This window comes from Eretmochelys imbricata, chromosome 3 (genome assembly GCF_965152235.1).
Source record: "Eretmochelys imbricata isolate rEreImb1 chromosome 3, rEreImb1.hap1, whole genome shotgun sequence".
Classification (NCBI taxonomy): domain Eukaryota; kingdom Metazoa; phylum Chordata; order Testudines; family Cheloniidae; genus Eretmochelys; species Eretmochelys imbricata.
The window spans coordinates 186,852,313-186,872,190 of record NC_135574.1 but is presented as its reverse complement, the minus strand read 5'-3'; the positions used below and the strand labels follow the sequence as shown (position 1 = coordinate 186,872,190).

Here is a 19,878-nt window from a genome sequence, read left to right as displayed (position 1 = left end):
CTCATGCCAGCGCCAGGCTCGGAGCACAGTGCAGACTCCAACACAGGGTTAAGAGAGCAAGTGTGAATACCTAAGTGTGAATGCCTAGATCGCTCCTCCCCCCCGCAATGCCTTCATTGTCTTCATCACCGGACGAGGTGGTGGTGAGCCCTTCCCATGCCAGCCCTCCCAATGACTTCAAGGAGCACCAGGCTCTCCTCAAAAAGGTGGCTTCCATCCTAAACCTGGAAGCTGAGGAGCTGGCAGAACAGTTGGACGCTCTCTTTGATATGCTATTGGCTGCTCCCCCCGAGTGGATCCATCAAGGGGTTCTCAAGATTGCTAAAGCACTACGACAAACCCCCTCATCCATTCCACCCCCTTCCAAACTGGTGGAAAAGAAGTATTATGTCCCTGCGACGGGGTTTCAGTACCTGTATGCCCACCCGCCCCCTGGGTCGCTCGTTGTATCTGCAGCCAATGAAAGGGACAGGCTGAGTCAGGCAAGCGCCACGCCTAAGAATAAGGATGCCAAGAGACTAGACCTTTTTGGCACCTGCCACTATGACTGGACCTGCTATCCCAGAACCACAGCAGGCTTCTGCACCTGAATCTAGCCGTGCTGCACCTGATGGCTTGGTTGCTGCATGGCTGAATGCAGAGGAACAGAAGTGCTCAGGCCATGTCCAACTGGTCCTGTTGGGCAGCAGGAAGCCCTCCACCAGGGCAACCTACCTGGCCAAATGGAAACAGTTTACGTGTTGGGCTTTGAACCACGGTCTTCGCTGCAGTTGATCCTAGATTACCTTCTGCATCTCAAGCTCCAGGACCTGTCTCTTTCGTCGATCAAGGTCCAGTTGGCAGCCATTTCAGCCTTCCACCCTCCATTTCATGACAGGGCAGTCTTTGCTCACGACATGACAGTCTGGTTTCTAGAAGGTCTGAAGCCGCTTTTCCAGCAGGTCCATGACTCCATCCCTCGTTGGGACCTGAACCTCATGCTGTCAAGGCTCACAGAGCCCCACTTTGAGCTGCTTGGTCCCTTCTTCTGCTCTCTTGGAAGATCTCATTCCTGGTGGCAATAACATCAGCCCATAGAGTCTCTGAGACTAGAGCACTTACCTCAGAGCTGCCCTACATGGTGTTCTACAAGGACAACGTTCAGCTGCGTCCACACCCAGCTTTCCTGCCCAATGTAGTTTCACAGTTTCATAACAACCAGGATATATACTTACTGGTTTTCTTTCCAAAACCTCATAAGTCACATGAGGAGTGGGGAGTACACTCTCTGGGCATCAGAAGAGCGCTAGCCTTTTACCTCAAAGGGACTAAGCCATTCCGTAAGTCGACACAGCTGTCCGTCATGGCGGCAGACAATAGAATTGTCCAGAGAATTTCATCATGGATCACCGCCTGCAACCATTTTTGCTATGAACAGGCGAAAGTGCCACTGCCGACAACTGCAGCAGCCCATTTAACCAGCGCACAAGCTCGTCGGCAGCCTTCCTGGCCCAGGTCCTGATTCTGGACACTTGCGGGGCCACTACCTGGTCATCTATCCATACATACATGTCCCATTATGCGATCACGCAGCAAGTCTGGGATGATGCTAACTTCAATAGAGCAGTGTTGCAAACCGCATGATCATAAACTCCGAGCCCACCTTCAGGGATACTGCTTGTGAGTCACCCAGAATGGAATCAACATGAGCAAGCACTCAAAGAAGACTCAAAGCTACCTTTCGTAACTGTTGTTCTTTGAAATGTGTTGCTCATGTCCATTCCATTACCAACCCTCCTACCCCTCTGTCGGAGTTGCCAGCAAGTAGGAACTGAGAGGGCATAGGGCCAGAGGCACCTCATATACCAGTGCATGAGTGTGGCACTCCAGAGGACCCCACAGCCGGTTCTATGGATACCGCTAAGGAAAAAAAATTCCGACAATTGTGCACATGGGCGCACACACACCTAGAAAGGAATGGACATGAGTAACATACCTTGAAGAACAACAGTCACGAAAGGTAGGTAACTGTTTTTTCTGCCAAACAAGGTACAGCAACTCTGTCATGCACACACCTACTACATAGTAAGATGAGTACAATACAACTGCTAATGCTTACCTGTACTGAAATAAAGTGTCAAAGAACCATAGATATAAACATTTTGCCACACAGTTAGATTGTAAACACTTCAGAACAGTGACCATGTTTTTGTCTGTGTTTGTACAGCATCTTGCGCAATGGAGCCTTGATTCTGATTAGAATCTCTGGGCACTATTACAACATAAATATTACATAACAGACATCAAAACCATTTTTCAAACTGGATAACTGCAACTGAGAACAAAAAATGGCATCATCTGTCCCCCTCTTCTCTTCCTGTGGTGAGCAAACAGGATGGAGCTATTTGTTCGCTTTCTCCAAACACCACATCTCTCAGTTGGCTATTTGATAGAAACGCATGCTTCATTTGCACTTCCTCTTTAACACTGAAGGGAGATGTCAATGGTCTGCTTCCCCCATGACGTTAAGACCATCATGCACATCACTGATGTTAATAATGTCATGAGAATGCACTCAAATAAAAGTGAGAGAAATAGAAACTTCAAAAGGAAAGACAGTTTAATTTATAATGGCAACAAGGAGACTTTGCCATGGACTGAAAGTTGTTATCAAGGACAAAAATATCAAAGAAAATATTGAGGACTTTATTACTTCATCATCACCACAACTGATTATATATATAAAAATGCACTCACCTCTTTAGACCCTTTCCTTTCTTGCTCCATTTCATACTCTTCCTTAGACTTCCTATAAAACAAAAAATTGAGTAAATATGCAAAAGTCCTGAGCAGTTTAAGGGCCCTACCATCAATCAAACCCTAACCCCACCCCTTGACCCGTTAAACCAAGCTCCTTGACCCCATACACCCTGCCCACTTGTCACCGGAAGTCCCGCTCCATGGGGGTATTACTTCCGGGGTCAAGGCGGCCACATGACCACCCTCACCCTGCCCCTTGACACCTTAAACTCCACCTCTTGACCCCTTAAACCCTGCCCACCTGTCACCGGAAGTCCCGCCCCATGGGGGTATTACTTCCGGGGGCAAGGCGGCCACATGACCGGAATCAAGGTGGGTCATGTGACCCCTCTAACAACTCCTCCCACTGCCCTCTACCAATCAGGAGGAGTTTCACCCCTGTAGGACCGCCCCGAGAGGAGATTTGACCAATTGGAGGGAGTTCCGGGGCAGGGTGTCCCGAAGTGATTCATGTGAACCCTCTAAGAACTCCTCCCACATCCCTCTACCAATCAGAAGGGGTTTCGGCCGCATAGGACTGCCCCGAGAGCAGATTTGACCAAAATAGGGCAGGTTCTCCAACGGGGTGAACTGCCCAGAAGAGGGTCGCATGACCCTTCTGCCAATCAGAGAACAGCACTATCACCCCATAAATCCCAGCGCCGGGCATAAGAGGCCATCTTTCACCAAGAACACGTGAGGAGATGCCACTGATGGAAATCACAAGTAACCCTGAAAATGCAGAGAGAGTGAGAAGTTGGCAATGTGAATTACCTAGATTTGGGAGGTCGGTTTATTGTGAGGAATTTCGTTTTGTCAATTTTGAGCAAATAAATCCAGTTCAACAGGTTGTTGAAGCCATACACAGAGGGCTATAGTTAGTTCTTGATGACATTAATGGTAGGGTAGGCCCTGATGATTATGTTCAGTTACATTTAGAGAGCTGTAATTTAACTAACCCTTTGTTTTCGGTCAGAACTAGAGATGAGCTGTCTGCTGAGGATTTCTTAAACCAGACCTCAAAGCTGCTACAGAGCAACAGAGAGTTGCATGTCGATGGGACATTGCACCTCGTTGTGACAGTTGTAAAAAACAGGGGTGGGGGCACTCGTAGAGTTTTAAATTCTATCCTTAGTAGTCAAATTATTCATAAAAAGAGACAATGTTTAGTAGACCTGACTTACACCAGTACCAATCTGTGTTTAGCGGGTGTGCTCTTGGTCATCATGTCCGACCGTAAACCTACGGACGTGGTATTGTTAGTGGAGGTGAGAAAGTTGCATGAGAAACTGCAGTGGTCAGATCAAAAAAAGGTTATGCTCAGTGACATAGCAAGGTTTGAACAGCATTTAGGAGTCAACATACAGGTGGTGCTGTATGCGGTGAAAGGCAGCTGGGGCTTTTTTAAAATGGGGGGCCCAGTGTACCCTAAGACTTATTTTATCCTGTTGCATGATGAGCATTATTATGGGATTCTGGGTGTGAAAAAGTTGTTCGGAGCAAAAAATTATTGTGAGTTTTGCCACACGGTGTACAGTCACAACCACTCTTGCAGGTATTGTTGCTGCCTCTGCTTGAGCGTAACATGCTCAGACAGCGTGGACAGCTGAGGTGTCCTAGCTGTAGACTGTATTGTCGGTCCAAAGAGTGTTTAGACAGACATATCGACTGTGCATCAAAAAACCAATTTGAATGCCTGTCTAAAACTTTGCCTGATAAGTGTCAGTCTTACGTGGACAAGCGGCACAAGGATAAAGAGAGGCGGTGTAAGCAGTGTCAGGGTTTGATCTTTGGAGATGTAGACAATCACTTCTGTTGTATGGACAGCCTTAGAAAGCCCAAATCCTCAGAAAAGTATATTTTTTATGATTTCAAATGCATGCAGGAGATTGGGTTGCACACTCCCAATTACATTTTTGCTTTGTCCCTAAAGCCAGAAAAATCCTGGGAATTTAAGGGCGATGAGTGTATTTCTATGTTTGTTAAGACCTTTATTGGCAAAGACTTCAGGGACTACACATTCATAGTACACAATTCCAAAGGTTATGATACGTACTTCATCGTTAGACAGTTACTGAAGGAAAAGATGTGCATAGAACTGATCACTCAGGGTAGTAAACTAATGTGTGTGGAAGTTAAGGCCCTGGGCATTCGTTTTATAGACTCTTTAAACTTCTTGCCCATGAAGCTTAGCAAGCTCCCGCAGGCGATGGAGTTTGAAGGGTGCAAAGGGTATTTTCCACATTTTTTTAACACTTTAGAAAATCAAAATTATGTGGGGCCTATGCCCGGTGTGGAGCACTATGGTGTAGAAAGCATGATGCCCAGGGAAAACGCAGAGTTTCTTGATTGGTATCAAGACCACAGCCCTGAGACATTTGACTTGCAGAAAGATCTTGCGTATTACTATCAGCAGGCTGTCAAAATTTTGAGACAGGCTTGTATCCTATACAGAAAAGAGATTATGAAACTGATGGAGAAGGGAGATATAGTAGAGAGACAACCTGGTAAATTCACCAAGATAAAACTGTGTATAGATCCATTCCGGTACATTATGCTGGCATCTGTCTGCATGGCTATGTACAGGTTTATGTTTTTGGAGCCTAACACGGTAGCTCTTCTCCCTCCAGACAACCATCACAGGCAGAAAAAGAGATATTCAACCCCATCTATTCAGTGGCTCTTGTATACCTCTCACAAAGAAAATATACAAATACAGCATGCTTTACAGGGTGGGGAACTACAGGTAGGCCCCTACTTTTTAGATGGCTATGCCAATGTTGACGGGGTACGCACGGCCTTTGAGTTTAGCGGGTGTTTTTTCTGGGGCTGTGTCACCTGCTATTGTGAAAAAGCACAAAATCCTATGACTGGGACAACTCTTGGGTTTCTTTATTACAAGACGCAGCGCAAGACCAACTATCTGAAAAGACTTGGTTTCGTAGTGAGGACTCTCTGGGAGCACAAGTGGGAGGTGATAAAAGAAACAGACAGGGAGATTGCAGATTTTTTAAACTGAGCCCAGTTGCCCCAGCCTCTCATGCCTAGGGATGCTCTTTTTGTGGGGAAGGACAAATGCTATCTGCCTGTATTACAAACCTAACCCTGGAGAAGAAATCCACTATTATGATTTTACCAGCCTGTACCCTTTCGTAAACAAAACCAAAGAATACCCTATCGGACACCCCGATGTAGTCTGAGACAAATTTGGACCCCTTGCAAATTATTTTGGAATTGCAAAAGTTAAAGTGTACCCCCCGCTAGGCCTCTTTTTCCCATTGTTACCTGTCAAGTGGGTGACAAGCTTATGTTCCCGCTATGCCGAACCTGTGCGCACTGGGAGACATGCACGACTGCACACATTTATGTTTTTGGAGCCTAACACAGTAGCTCTTCTCCCTCCAGACAACCATCACAGGCAGAAAAAGAGATATTCGACTGATGAGAAGAGGGCTATCCTGGGGACTTGGTGCATGGTGGAATTGAACGCGGCCATAGCGAAGGGGTACGCAGTGGCTAAAATCTATAAAATCTGTCATTTTAATGAAAAATCTGATGAACTCTTTTCAGAGTACATAAAATTACACCTCCGCCAGAAACAAGAGGCTTCAGGGTATCCCAGCTGGTGCACAGATGAAGAAAAACAAAATAAGTATGTTAACGATTTCTACCAGAAAGAAGGCGTGCGTTTATGCCAACACAAGATCAGGTTAAACCCCGCTAAACGCCAAATTGCTAAACTGTTTTTAAATTCTCTGTGGGGTAAATTCGGCCAAAGAACCACCTACCCAATACCAGAATCATGAGAGACCCTGACGAACTCTTTCAGTACCTGTTTTCCCCCAACTATGAGGTTTCATCCTGCGAGTTTATCGACGATGAAACAGTGTGCGTGTCTTGGAAGCACACAGAAGACCAGTACTCTGTCTCTGGCAACACCAATGATTTCATAGCCTGTTTTACCACCGCTTACGCCCGCTGTGACAAAGCTCTGTCCTTGCCTCCGTGGGTCCCGCGTTTCCTGGCAGATTTCGCTAGCCTCAGAGGCTCACTGTGACCCTCCATGTAACCCTTCTTTCTCTAGAGACAAGGGTCACTGTCTACTGAGCCATTTTCATCATAAGCCAGCAAGGGAGGTGAGAAGAAGTTATCCTTCCTTGAACAGTCTCTGTTGTCTCCCCGTCTCAGTGATTAATCAGGGGGCAAAGATAGGGGGAGGAGCCCAGGCCCACCCTCTACTCCAGGCTCCAGCCCAGGGACCCTAATAGTATCAGCTATGGTAGCTGACCTTTTAGAAACATGACATGTACAATTCCCTGGGCTACTTCCCCCACAGCAGCCCTCACTTCCTCAAGCTCCACTTCACCCTTACCTCAGGGCCTCCTTCCTTGTGCCTGATATGGTGTGTACTACTCAGCCTCTCCAATAGCGCAACTTCCTTCCACAGTTCCTGACCTGCCCACCCACCTGACTGACTAGGAGGCTTTTAACTAGTTTCAGCCAGCCCCAGGTGTCCCAATCAACCTAGCATTCTCTCTGCCTTCTGGAAAGTTCTTAATTGGCCCCAGGTGTCTTAATTGACCTGGAGCAGCTTCCATTTCACTTAACCTGGTACCAGGGATTTGTTTAGCCTAGAGCTAATATATCTATCTCCCACTACTTTTCTATAGCCATCTGGCCTTGCCCCATTACATATCCCCCACCCTCCCGCTCAACACCATAGAGTTGGGCAACTTGGGACGCCAGGCAGTATGCTCGTGACAGACCATCAGCATTGCCATGGTGGCATCCAGCCCTGTGCCATATGCAGAACTGGAATAGCCCATCCGGGGTGGAGAATGCTGTCTTTTCTTTAGCTTCTTTGGTCAGAGGAATCTGCCAGTACCCTTTTGTCAGATCCAGTGTAGTCAAGAATCGGGTACTACCCAGTCGGTCAACCAGTTCGTCGATGCGTGGTATGGGGTATGCATCAAACTGGGATATTTCATGCAGTCGGTGAAAGTCATTACAGAATCTCATGGTACCGTCAGGTTTAGGCACTAGAACAATTGCACTGGACCACTGACTGTAAGATTCTTCAATAACCCCTAATTCTAACATTTTCTTTGCTTCGGCCTTTATTTCTTCTCTTTTGGCTGCTGGGATTCGGTAGGGTCTCAATGTTACCTTGGCTCCAGGGATCGTGCGGATATGGTGATAGGTCTCAGTCGTCCGCCCTGGTTTTGTAGAGAACACATCTCTGTTGCGATTAATCATGTCGGCTGCCTCGATCTTTTGGATCGATGTCAAGTCGGACGATATCCTCACTTGCTCATGTAAGTTATTCTCCTGGGGAAGGGCCCCCTGCATAACTAAGCATGCCTCTCGATCGTGCCAAGGTTTTAGAAGATTGATGTGGTAAATTTGCTCCGATTTCAGGCGGCCTGGCTGCCGCACCTTATAGTTCACCTCTCCCACAGCTTTGATTATTTCATAGGGTCCCTGCCACTGGGCCAACAGTTTACTTTCTGCTGTGGGCACCAGTACCATCACCCGATCCCCTGGTTGGAACCGTCAAAGCTTCGCTTGGTGGTTATAATGGGTTTGTTGGGTCTCCTGTGCTCTCTCCAAGTGCTCCCGTACAATGGGCGTAACTCGGGCTATCCGATTTCTCATCTGCAGTACATGTTCAACTATGTTCCTTCCGGGATTTGGCTCCTCTTCCCAGGCTTCTCTGGCTATATCCAATATGCCCTGAGGGTGGCACCCATATAGTAGTTCGAATGCAGAGAAACCCATGGAAGCTTGTGGAACCTCCCAGATGGCGAACATGAGGTAAGGCAATAGGGTATCCCAATCTTTCCCATCCCGGCTTGCCACTTTCCTGATCATGGCCTTGAGGGTCCTATTGAACCTTTCCACAAGGTCATCTGTTTGCGTGTGGTATACAGAGGTCCGTAGGGCTTGTACATGGAGCAATGAACAGAGATCTTTCATCAACTTGGACATGAAAGGTGTCCCTTGATCAGTCAATATCTCCTTGGGTAGCCCAACCTGGGCAAAGATCTGTACTAGCTCCTTAGCTATTGTCTTGGAAGCTGTGTTGCGTAGGGGAACAGCTTCCGGGTACCGGGTTGCATAGTCCAGTACAACAAGCACATGTTGGTGGCCCCGAGCTGTCTTCTCTAGGGGCCCTACCAGATCCACGGCTATCCGTTCGAAAGGAACCTCTATTATTGGAAGAGCTATCAAAGGAGCCCACAAGTGCGGGGGAGGGCTATGTAACTGACACTCCGGACAAGAGGTGCAGTATCGCCGGACATCTTCATGTACTCCTGGCCAGAAGAACCTCCGCAGGATCTGTGCCTGGGTTTTCTCTACCCCTAGGTGTCCTCCAAACAGGTGACTGTGGGTGAGACTCAATATGGCTTTTTGATGTTTTCATGGCACCAGAAGTTGTTGTATCTCTTGCTCCTGCATTTGCACCACGCGGTACAGGAGATCTTTCTTCGCTATAAAGTAAGGTCCGGGACCCTGGACCTTCCCATCCATGGTATCCCATCGATCTCGGCCACCTCTTTCTTGGCATTATCATATCTGGGGTCCTCCACCTGGTCCCGTCCAAAAGTCTCTCTCCCAGGACTAACCTGCCCAAGCTCCCAGGGGCCAGCTTCTGCTTCTTCCAGCGGCTCGCTGCCATCAGGGCTGGGGGCAGCTTCTGGCTCACCTTCTGTGGTGGAAGTTTCTCTGTTGGCTGCTCGCGTCCATCTGCCTACTAGGGAGGTCTTCTGGCCCTGGGTCAGGACCCGGGTTCCCAAGGCCTTCACGGCCTTCCTCTCTTTATTTGTCTTCTGGGTCTTTCGGGGGGCTGAGAACAGATCCTGAGAAATCTCAGCGAACATCGGGGGTTGACATTCCCCCGGTGACGAGTCGCTGTCCTCAAGGTCCCCACCTCCCTCCAGCCTCTCCAGGGGCAGTAAATTATCAAACCCTGGATAGTTCCTCCCAATGACTACAGGATATGGAAGTTTAGGAACTACGCCCACGGTCACCTCAATGGGGTTTCCCTGAACCTCTATCTCCACTGGGATAGTGGGGTAATGGCTCGCAGCCCCATGCACACACGTCACTGCTACGCGTTTGGCTTGTAGCAGCTGACTACTTTTTACCAGCTTACCCGATATGAGGGTGATAGCACTCCCAGAGTCCACAAGCGCTGTAGTCTCTGCTCCATTTATCCTCATTGGCCTGGTGTAATTATGTGGGGCTAATGCGACCCCCACGAGGTGGATAAGGGAGCATGGGTCCTCCCAATCCCCCAAGTTATACTGGATAGGCTCCTTGGTGCTGGGACACTGTGCTGCTATGTGTCCCCACTCCCCACATGCATAACATCTATAACTCCTTTTAATCACTCCCCTAACCCGGGGGGTTAGGGGGTTTAGTCTCAGGGTTCCCCCCCCACCCCGCCATCAGGCCAATCCCTTCCTTCTGGGGTTCCCGCTGGTTTTCGGCCCCCCCTTCTTCCATCTAGGACTCCCCAGGGGTTTGGCTGCCCAACCTTCCAGGGTCGGGGTCGGGTGCTTGCTTCGAAAGGGGCCTTCCTTGGGTAGTCGGGTCAGTTCCCTGGCTGTCATCCATCTTTCTACCAGTGTGATCATCTCGTCGTACGTGGACAGATTGTTCTGGCCTACCCATTTGTGGAGATCCGGCGGCAGTCCCCACATGTAATGATTGATGACCAGGGTCTCCAAAATCTCCTCTGGCCTGCACACCTCAGGCTGTAACCACTTCCGTGCGAGGTGTATGAGGTCAAATAGCTGGGACCTCGGGGGTTTGTCCTCCTGGTATTTCCACTCATGGAACCTCTGGGCCCTTTCCGCTGCCGTTACCCCTGATCGTGCTAGGATCTCTGCCTTCAGATGAGTATAGTCAGTGGCATCCGTGGCAGGCAAGTCAAAGTAGGCCACCTGGGCCTCTCCACATAAAAAAGGGGCGAGAATGCTGGCCCACTGCTCCTGGGGCCACGCCTCACGCTGAGCAGTCCTTTTGAATGAGAGGAGATATGCCTCTACATCATCTCCTGACGTCATCTTTGGCAGACAACCAGTGGCCCTCAGGGTTCGCGTCCTGTCGGACCCCCAGACCTGGGTGGTGAGGATCTTCAGCTGGTCCACCACCTCTCTCAAGAGGGCACGATCTTGGGTCGCCTGGCTCATCAATAATTGATTGGTTTCCTGCTGTAGCCGCATAGACTCCTGTTGTGCCATTGCCTGAACCCAGGTGGCCTCCTGCTGGGCTGCCATGGCTTGTACCAGAGCTCTTACCACCTCCTCCACTGTGGTACAAAGCAAACAAACAAAAACCAAAAAAAAAAAAATCCAAAACCCCAGTGCACTTTTTTTTTTAAACCTCTTTCTTCCGCCATGCTGTGAACGAAGTCCCATTCCTGACACCAGTTGTGACAAAGCTCTGTCCTTGCCTCCATGGGTCCCGCATTTCCTGGCAGATTTCGCTAGCCTCAGAGGCTCACTGTGACCCTCCATGTAACCCTTCTTTCTCTAGAGACAAGGGTCACTGTCTACTGAGCCATTTTCATCATAAGCCAGCAAGGGAGGTGAGGAGAAGTTATCCTTCCTTGAACAGTCTCTATTGTCTCCCCATCTCAGTGATTAATCAGGGGGCAAAGGTGCGGGGGGAGCCCAGGCCCACCCTCTACTCCAGGCTCAACAGCCCAGGGACCCTAATAGTATCAGCTATGGTAGCTGACCTTTTAGAAACATGACATGTACAATTCCCTGGGCTACTTCCCCCACAGCAGCCCTCACTTCCTCAAGCTCCACTTCACCCTTACCTCAGGGCCTCCTTCCTTGTGCCTGATATAGTGTGTACTACTCAGCCTCTCCAATAGTGCAACTTCCTTCCACAGCTCCTGACCTGCCCACCCACCTGACTGACTGGGAGGCTTTTAACTAGTTTCAGCCAGCCCCTGATTGACTTCAGGGGTCCCAATCAACCTAGCATTCTCTCTGCCTTCTGGAAAGTTCTTAATTGGCCCCAGGTGTCTTAATTGACCTGGAGCAGCTTCCATTTCACTTAACCTGGTACCAGGGATTTGTTTAGCCTGGAGCTAATATATTTATCTCCCACTACTTTTCTATAGTCATCTGGCCTTGCCCCATCACACCGCTTAGAACTATACAGCCTCCTATACAGGTTGTAAGAGTGGTGCCTGTACCACGACACTGACTCTGTGATAATTGTGAAAAGGGAGGGTGACTGGAATCCCCCTCTGGGGGATTATTTAGGGGACTGCATGAGCAAGATCCCGCCAGATCAACACATCACCGAGTTTGTGTCGGCAGGCCCAAAAACATACGGGTATAAGCTGTCGGGAGGAAAGGCCTGTATGAAAGTCAAAGGTATTACCCTGAACGTAGCAAACTGTGAAAAGATCAACTTTGACAGTTTGAAAGATCTAGTCCTGGACTATTGCACGGGCCTGCGAGAAAACCCCTCAAAAAAGATAGAGGTGCAGCAGCCCTCTATCGTAAGAAACAAAAATCAGTGGCAAATAGAGACAAATCCCCTTAAAAAAACACAGAAAGTTGTTTACAACAAGAGGGTCCTAGGAGAAGGGTTTAAAACCCTGCCCTACGGCTTTTGAAAAATGGATACGAAGTGGAAACATCCCTTTTCTGAAATTCTCGCGGGGCCTAGCAACTGCGGGAAAAGTTACTTTATAAAAAATGTATTGGATAATGCCAAACAAACATTGTCTGTTATGCCTGAGAATATTGTGTGGTGTTACAGTTGTTGGCAACTTCTGAATAAAGAACTGCTCTGTAAATATCCCTTTATCAATTTTGTGGAGGGGCTGCTTGATGCTTTGGATGATGACAGTTTGTTTCCTACCAATAAAATAAATGATTATCATAGATGATCTGATGAACTCTGCTTGTGAAAGCGATGAAATTGAGAAAGCCTTTACCAAGTATGTGCATCACAGGAACCTGAGCATTATGTATATAGTTCAGAACATATTTTGTCAGGGGTAAAAAGAGTCGCACGATTTACCTAAACACAAAGTACATGGTTCTGTTCAAAAACCCCAGGGATAAATTACAAATTGCTACACTCACTCAGCAAATGTACCCCAGGAAAGCTCAGTTCTTTCTAGAAGCTTTTGAGGATGCTACCAAAAGGCCTTATGGCTACCTGGTGGTGGATTTAAATGCTTCCACACCAGAAGCTTATAGACTAAGAACTGGTCTTTTCCCTCCAGACTGGCCGGCGGTTTATACTTTAAAAAGAACAACAGCCAGGTATAAAAAGAGATGAATTATTGGCAGGCCCCTTTTTAACAGCCGGGGCTGCTGACTGAAAACATGTATAGCTGCGTGAAGAGAAACCTGGTCCTTTTAAAATTACTTAGCAAATCGTCCCCGCAACAAAGGAGGGCTATACTGTGCTCGGCCTCTGACGATCTAGTCGCGGCCACCTCAGAAATAGCACTCAATACCTTAAAAGGAAATGTACCTTTAACACAGAATCAAGTGCGTCTGCTGAAAAAGAAACGCACGCTTATAAAAACTTTGTGTAATAAAAGGGTTTCACTTAAAAGAAAGAAGCATCTGGTGAAACAGTTTGGGGGGTTTATCGGACCTCTGTTAAGTTTTGCTATTCCTCTGATAACGGAGCTTTTAACTAATCGATAATGGAGTATGCAGAAAAAATGTACCTGGTGCCCAGCCGCCAGTAGGAGCAATTAAGGGCTCCCCCTCCGGCAGAGGAAAATATCAGAATGACCACAACTCACTTACTGGATGCTGAAATGAAGTCTGTTCTTCAAAGAACTGACTTAGCCGAATACGAAAAGGCAAAACTTTACAGCACCGTGCCTCAAAGGTAGCTAACGTACGTGAAGCACAGCGATGTGGATAAAGGAAAAAATAGGTCTGTTTCTACCGGAACAGGAAGAGAGAGAGACTGCCAAACCCTCAGAAACACCAAAGACCTCAGACTCTGTTGCTCAGGAGGTGTTGGATAACGTGAATAAGCATTTTAAGAAAAATGCATTAGTATTGCTAAATAAGCTGGGCCAGGATAAAAATCTCTCTTCATGGAACGATAAAGGGTCTTTTGTGTACAAAGGCTCTTTGGTTAATGGTTCTAACATACTCGACTTAGTCAGGGCCATCACCCAGACACGCTCTGTTCTTAGCAGACGTGTGCCTAAAGGATGGGATGTGTTTATGAATGCCATGGCGAAACTGAACATACCATCTTCCGTCATGGGCAACATGGCCAACAGAGATTTTTTGGAATGCCTCAAGGCCTCAACTGCCGACCCGGGGTGGCTCAAGAAACCGTGACCCCTTTTTTGCCATCTAAAAAAAGAAAATTGGCTAAAAGAGCTGAATGGCTCAGTGTGTGATCCTTTTCACGTTCTAAATTTTTTTTTAAACTAGTAATGTTTTGCTTTAAATAAAACATTTCTATATTTTTTTCTGAATTGGTCATTGTGTTTTGTTTGTTTTTCAAAACCCGCCAAACATCAATTGTCTTTAAACCCCTCACCTGGGGTGCTTTATTGGGTAACATGACTATGAAAATCGTTGCAAGATACACATGTCTGGGCTTGTTGAAACATGTTTTGAGCAAGGCTAGGCATGCCCAAGAATTTAAATTTATTTTTTACAAAATTCATCACCATCCGGTCGTTTTGCACTAAGTCATTAGAATACACTTTTAAAATCCAGTCAAAAGATAAACCCTTGCTACGATGATGAACAAGGTCAGCTCCTCACGAACAAGGTCAGCTCCCAGACTACTGCACTGGGCAGCACAGCATGGGAAGGAGGTGACCAGCCCTCTGTGAAGAAAGTAGTAGTTCGGGACTATTTAGAAAAGCTGGCCATGCACAAGTCCATGGGGCCGGATGCGTTGCATCTGAGAGTGCTAAAGGAGTTGGCGGATGTGATTGCGGAGCCATTGGCCATTATCTTTGAAAACTCACGGTGATCAGGGAAAGTCCCAGAAGACTGGAAAAAGGCTAATGTAGTGCTAATCTTTAAAAAAGGGAAGAAGGAGGATCCTGGGAACTACAGGCCAGTCAGCCTCACCTCAGTCCCTGGAAAAATCATGGAGCAGGTCCTCAATGAATCAATTCTGAAGCACTTAGACAAGAGGAAAGTGATCAGGAACAGTCAGCATGGATTCACCAAGGGCAAGTCATGCCTGACTAATCTAATTGCCTTCTGTGATGAGATAACTGGTTCTATGGATGAAGGGAAAGCAGTGGACATGTTATTCCTTGACTTCAGCAAAGCTTTGACACAGTCTCCCACAGTATTCTTGTCAGCAAGTTAAAGAAGTATGGGCTGGATGGATGCACTACAAGGTGGGTAGAAAGTTGGCTAGATTATCGGGCTCAACGGGTAGTGATCAATGGCTCCATGTCTAGTTGGCAGCCGATATCTAGCGGAGTGCACCAAGGGTCGGTCCTGGGGCCGGTTTTGTTCAATATCTTCATAAATGATCTGGAGGATGGTGTGGATTGCACCCTCAGCAAGTTTGCGGATGACACTAAACTGGGAGGAGTGGTAGATACGCTGGAGGGTAGGGATAGGATACAGAGGGACCTAGACAAATTGGAGGATTGGGCGAAAAGAAATCTGATGAGGAGAAGAGCAGAGTCCTGCATTTAGGACAGAAGAATCCAATGCACAGCTACAGACTAGGGACCGAATGGCTAGGCAGCAGTTCTGCAGAGAAGGACCTAGGGGTTACAGTGGATTAGAAGCTGGATATGAGTCAACAGTGTGCCCTTGTTGCCAAGAAGACCAATGGCATTTTGGGATGTATACGTAGGGCCATTGCCAGCAGATCGAGGGACGTGACTGTTTCCCTCTATTCAACATTGGTGAGGCCTCATCTGGAGTACTGTGTCAAGTTTGGGGCCCCACACTTCAAGAAGGATGTGGAAAAATTGGAGAGAGTCCAGCAAAGGGCAACAAAAATGATTAGGTCTGGAACACATGACTTACGAGGAGAGGCTGAGGGAACTGGGATTGTTTAGTCTGCGGAAGGGAAGAATGAGGGGGGATTTGATAGCTGCTTTCAACTACCTGAAAGGTGGATCCAAAGAGGATGGATCTAGACTATTCTCAGTGATAGCAGATGACAGGACAAGGAGTAATGGTCTCAAGTTGCAGTGGGGGAGATTTAGGTTGGCTATTAGGAAAAACTTTTTCACTAGGAGGGTGGTGAAACACTGGAATGCGTTACCTAGGGAGGTGGTGGAATCCCCTTCCTTAGAAATTTTTAAGGTCAGGCTTGACAAAGCCCTGTCTGGGATGATTTAGTTGGGGATTGGTCCTGCTCTGGGCAGGGGGTTGGACTAGATGTCCCTTCCAACTCTGATATTCTATGATTCTATGTAAGAAAAACAAGCAGTGATAGCCGCAGGTGACAGAGCAGGGGTCTTGTAATTGTCTGTTGTGAAACACAATGTCTGTGGCATTTTTGTTTTAAAATTTCATAATGCTTTTAGGAAACAACACACTGTTTGGGGGGGTGCCCATATGAGTCAAAAAACTCTCCATGGTTACGCTCCACCAGATACAAGGTGAGCCAGTGTTCACCTTGTGTGGATGCGTGTTGACCACCAAACCTAGGGGTCTCTGAGACAGCTTGCCACCAGGAAGCCAATCGCAAGGAAACACATCTAAAAAATTCTTTTTCATGTAAGGGTCTATTGATAAGACACGTGAGAGCTGCATGGTGTCCATGTTCACATGTAGTCAAACAGAACGTTTCTCCTCTGATTTATCTCTATGATGTTGTCAAAAACCCCATACACGATCATATTGATGGTAACGGTTAAAGCCTTCCCAAAACGTATTTCTGCTCTTAGGTTCCCAGTTTTAATCAGGGAATAGTGATCGGCACATTCCTGGTGGGGAGACAGGTCAAAGCAAACAAGGCGTAACCCTGTGCAAACTCCTCACCGTCGATTAACAGAGAACAATCTTTCATGTGTTTACCAGCTGTCTGTACCAGATTCATGTATTCTCTCACACAGCGTCCTGCCTCGAAGTCTGGTTGCAGAGGCTTGGTTGGTATCTGGTAACCATCCACATACAAGGCCACAAAATTAATATCGTAATGCTTAAAATGAACGGGATTTTTAGTGTAACTTCTGCTAAAGGCATCATTATCCACAAACCCTAGGACAAGCATTTTGGGTAACTGTCCCAAAAACAGGTTCTCCTGGTTACTGACCCCGCTGCCCGCAGGGATGCTAAACACTTTCATTCCCACACAGTCCACGGGGTATTTAGCATTAGTGGTAAGCAGGGCCTCAGCGTGCCCCAGATGAACGCTCGGGGCCACCCGTACTTTCTTCACAAAAAGGGATGCTGATAGAATGCGCAGTTTAAAGCCTTCAGCTGCACTGCACATTAAACAGAAAACATCTTTACTGCGCATCAGTTTAATTTTCACATCCACTCCGTTCAACAATAGTTTTTCTTGAAAAAACAGGTCGCTGTGTAGATGACTCGTCAGCCTTGCACACCTCACAAACCCTAGATTCCCGCCATCCAACTCCATTTCTTCCTGTTTTCCAGCAGTGTCTTTGTAAAAGAGGCCGGCAGAAAATTGTGTGGCGAGGGTGTCGTCGCTGTAATTGAGCACCGATTCTATAAAGGCCCTGTAAAAGTAACAGTTGTTGCTTTGGCTTACAAGGCGGTCTCCCAGCGTGACATCCAGCTGACTAAAAATAGAGGCCACGGGGTAATTCACCAGGCCCACCTCGGCATCCGCGGCGAGTTCAGTTCCGTCTCCTTTTACAATCTTGCAACACAGGTACAACAGCGTGTTGTTTAAATCCATATAATCTATGCCGTTCCCTGCAATAAAAAAGTCAATGGGGGCAGACTCCGTAACGGCCGATAGAGGTGGCACCTCGATGTAGATGCTTTTCTCAATGCTGGTCTGCACAGGGGCTATTTGGAACAAGTCTAGTTCGGATTTGATGCACTCTTCAGGCCTGCAGTGAACGAAAGCCACGTTGATTAAAATATATCTCTTTTACCAGGTGGAGAGCGTCTCCTCTTTCGTCCAGGCTTCCTCTTGGACTTTCGCTTATGGCCGGCCCTGCGCGTCAAAGCCCTTCTTTTAAAGGGCTTCGGGGGACCAGTGCATTGCGGGTATGACACATTTCTCTTTCTCTTCCTCCTTTTAACGTACATCAGCCCCGATCCTTCCTGTGAAGCTGTATTCCCCACCTTCTCCAGAACAGCGCAGGAGACATGGCCTACCATGTCTTTAGCTATGTTTTGAGTGGCAGTTTTTACATGGGGTTTAATAATCTCTATCCCCCTCCTCAAAAGTGGTATGGCTTTTCAAAAGAAGCTATGGAATATTCCACCCACGCCCACCCCGTCCATCATGGGGGCCCCATGATATCAAAGAAGGGCATATCTCCCTGGGCTTTGTAATAGTTCCTGTAGATGGTGGGGTCGCCATAATTTTTTAGGATCGCCATAATAATGTTTTGCTTTTTAGAAACCTCACTGTCTCCGAGGACGCAGGTGTAGCTTGATGATCACCTTGCCAAAGCGAAATGAGACGCTTCTGTTCTGATCTGTCTTTATTTCAATGGTAACGGTGTCGATGTGGTGTTTACTAATAGGGACGTAATGAGGTTTATCGTAGGTAATGGTGACAAACTCATTGTTTCTTCCTCAGACAGGGACAGAGTAACGGGGGAACAGAGAAGTCCCCCACAAACTGATGTTCTACGATATCCGTGTACGGATACAATGAATTAAAAGCCCCTGTAATGTCTGCCAAGAAGGGGAATTTTTGGATGCTGCGTTTGGGACCCAAGCCCAGAATGTTAGCTAGCTCCCTGCTGGTAGAAAACATATAAGTAAAATCGGTGGATTTAAATCTAATTTTTCTACCCACAGGGTCATAGTTCATGACCATCTCAGGCAGTCCGGGATGATCCAGTAGTTTGGGTATGGATGAGTAATAACCTTGTCGTAGAATGAAACTCCACGCCATATCTCCAAAGGTGATTTCAAAAGGGGTGTCTTCGTTGATAGTGTTCCAGCTGTGCGGGTATTGTATTTCCACTAACCCCACCTCCCAGGCACCCGGGAGATCCAAGGGCTTAATTAGCCGTATTGGAAAGTTCGAACTGGTGTTTTGGGAAAAAATGGCAGAGCTGGCGTTGCTGGGCAAAGTAATGTAAAACCCGTCATCGCTCATTTTTTCTCTCTCTCGCTCACTCTGACTTTGCAGGAGGAATAACTTTTTTTTGTTTGTTTTGGGGTTTTTTTAGTTGTTTTTTTTTTGTTGTTGTTCGTGTCTAAATATCACAGAGTTGAGAAGCTTCCACCCAGCTGTTAAACTTATCAGGCCACCCCAAACATTTCACCAGTAGGTTTTTTTTTTTCTCCCTTTTCCTTTCTCCGCTAGAACTTTTTCAATCCTGTCTCGTTTGGAGTTTACTTTTTGTAATTCTTTAGAGTAAAAAGATCCAGTAACTGTCTCACCCTCATAATCTTTTAATCGGTATACAGGTCTCTGGCCCTGGTTAAGGCTTCATCCACTATGAATACCTCATCGTAAACATCTGTTCATAACCTTTTTCAAAAGTCCTTTGGTTTTAGATAGTCTCATGTGGTCGCCTTTTCTAAAAGGGGCAACAACCGGTTTTATTTTAAAACCATCTCCATAAATCATTTTCCATACCTTCAGAGACTCTGAAAGGTTAACATCAGCGAGTCTGGTATGCATAGTTCTGTGAAAGCTCTGGTTGTAACTCTTTATAGTCAGGTAACACATCAATGTAGCGATAGGTGTTATGGGCTGTAAAATATCTCCACATCATAGTTTTTAAAGTTCTGTTAAATCTCTCCACAACTCCTGCTTTGACTTCATTATTAGTAACAAAATGGTGAACGCCAAGCCGCTTTAACTATCTGCTTAAAGGTTTGTTTAAAAATTCTTTTCCCCGAATCGGTTTGTAATTTTTGGGGCACGCGCCCTTTGCTAAAAATAGCTTTAAAGGCCTTGGATACCTCACCACTCGTCTTGTCTCTT

At 47.0% G+C, this 19,878-nt stretch overlaps 1 protein-coding gene across 1 annotated transcript in view; it reads right to left on the bottom strand.

Moving 5' to 3' along the window:
* CFAP36 (cilia and flagella associated protein 36) overlaps positions 1-19,878 on the bottom strand; it is a 106,031-nt gene that overhangs the window by 41,557 nt on the left and 44,596 nt on the right. Inside the window, exon 6 of the mRNA XM_077812019.1 lies at positions 2,737-2,788. Within this exon, the coding sequence (XP_077668145.1) occupies positions 2,737-2,788 (52 nt within the window). The remainder of the gene's footprint in view (positions 1-2,736; positions 2,789-19,878) is intronic.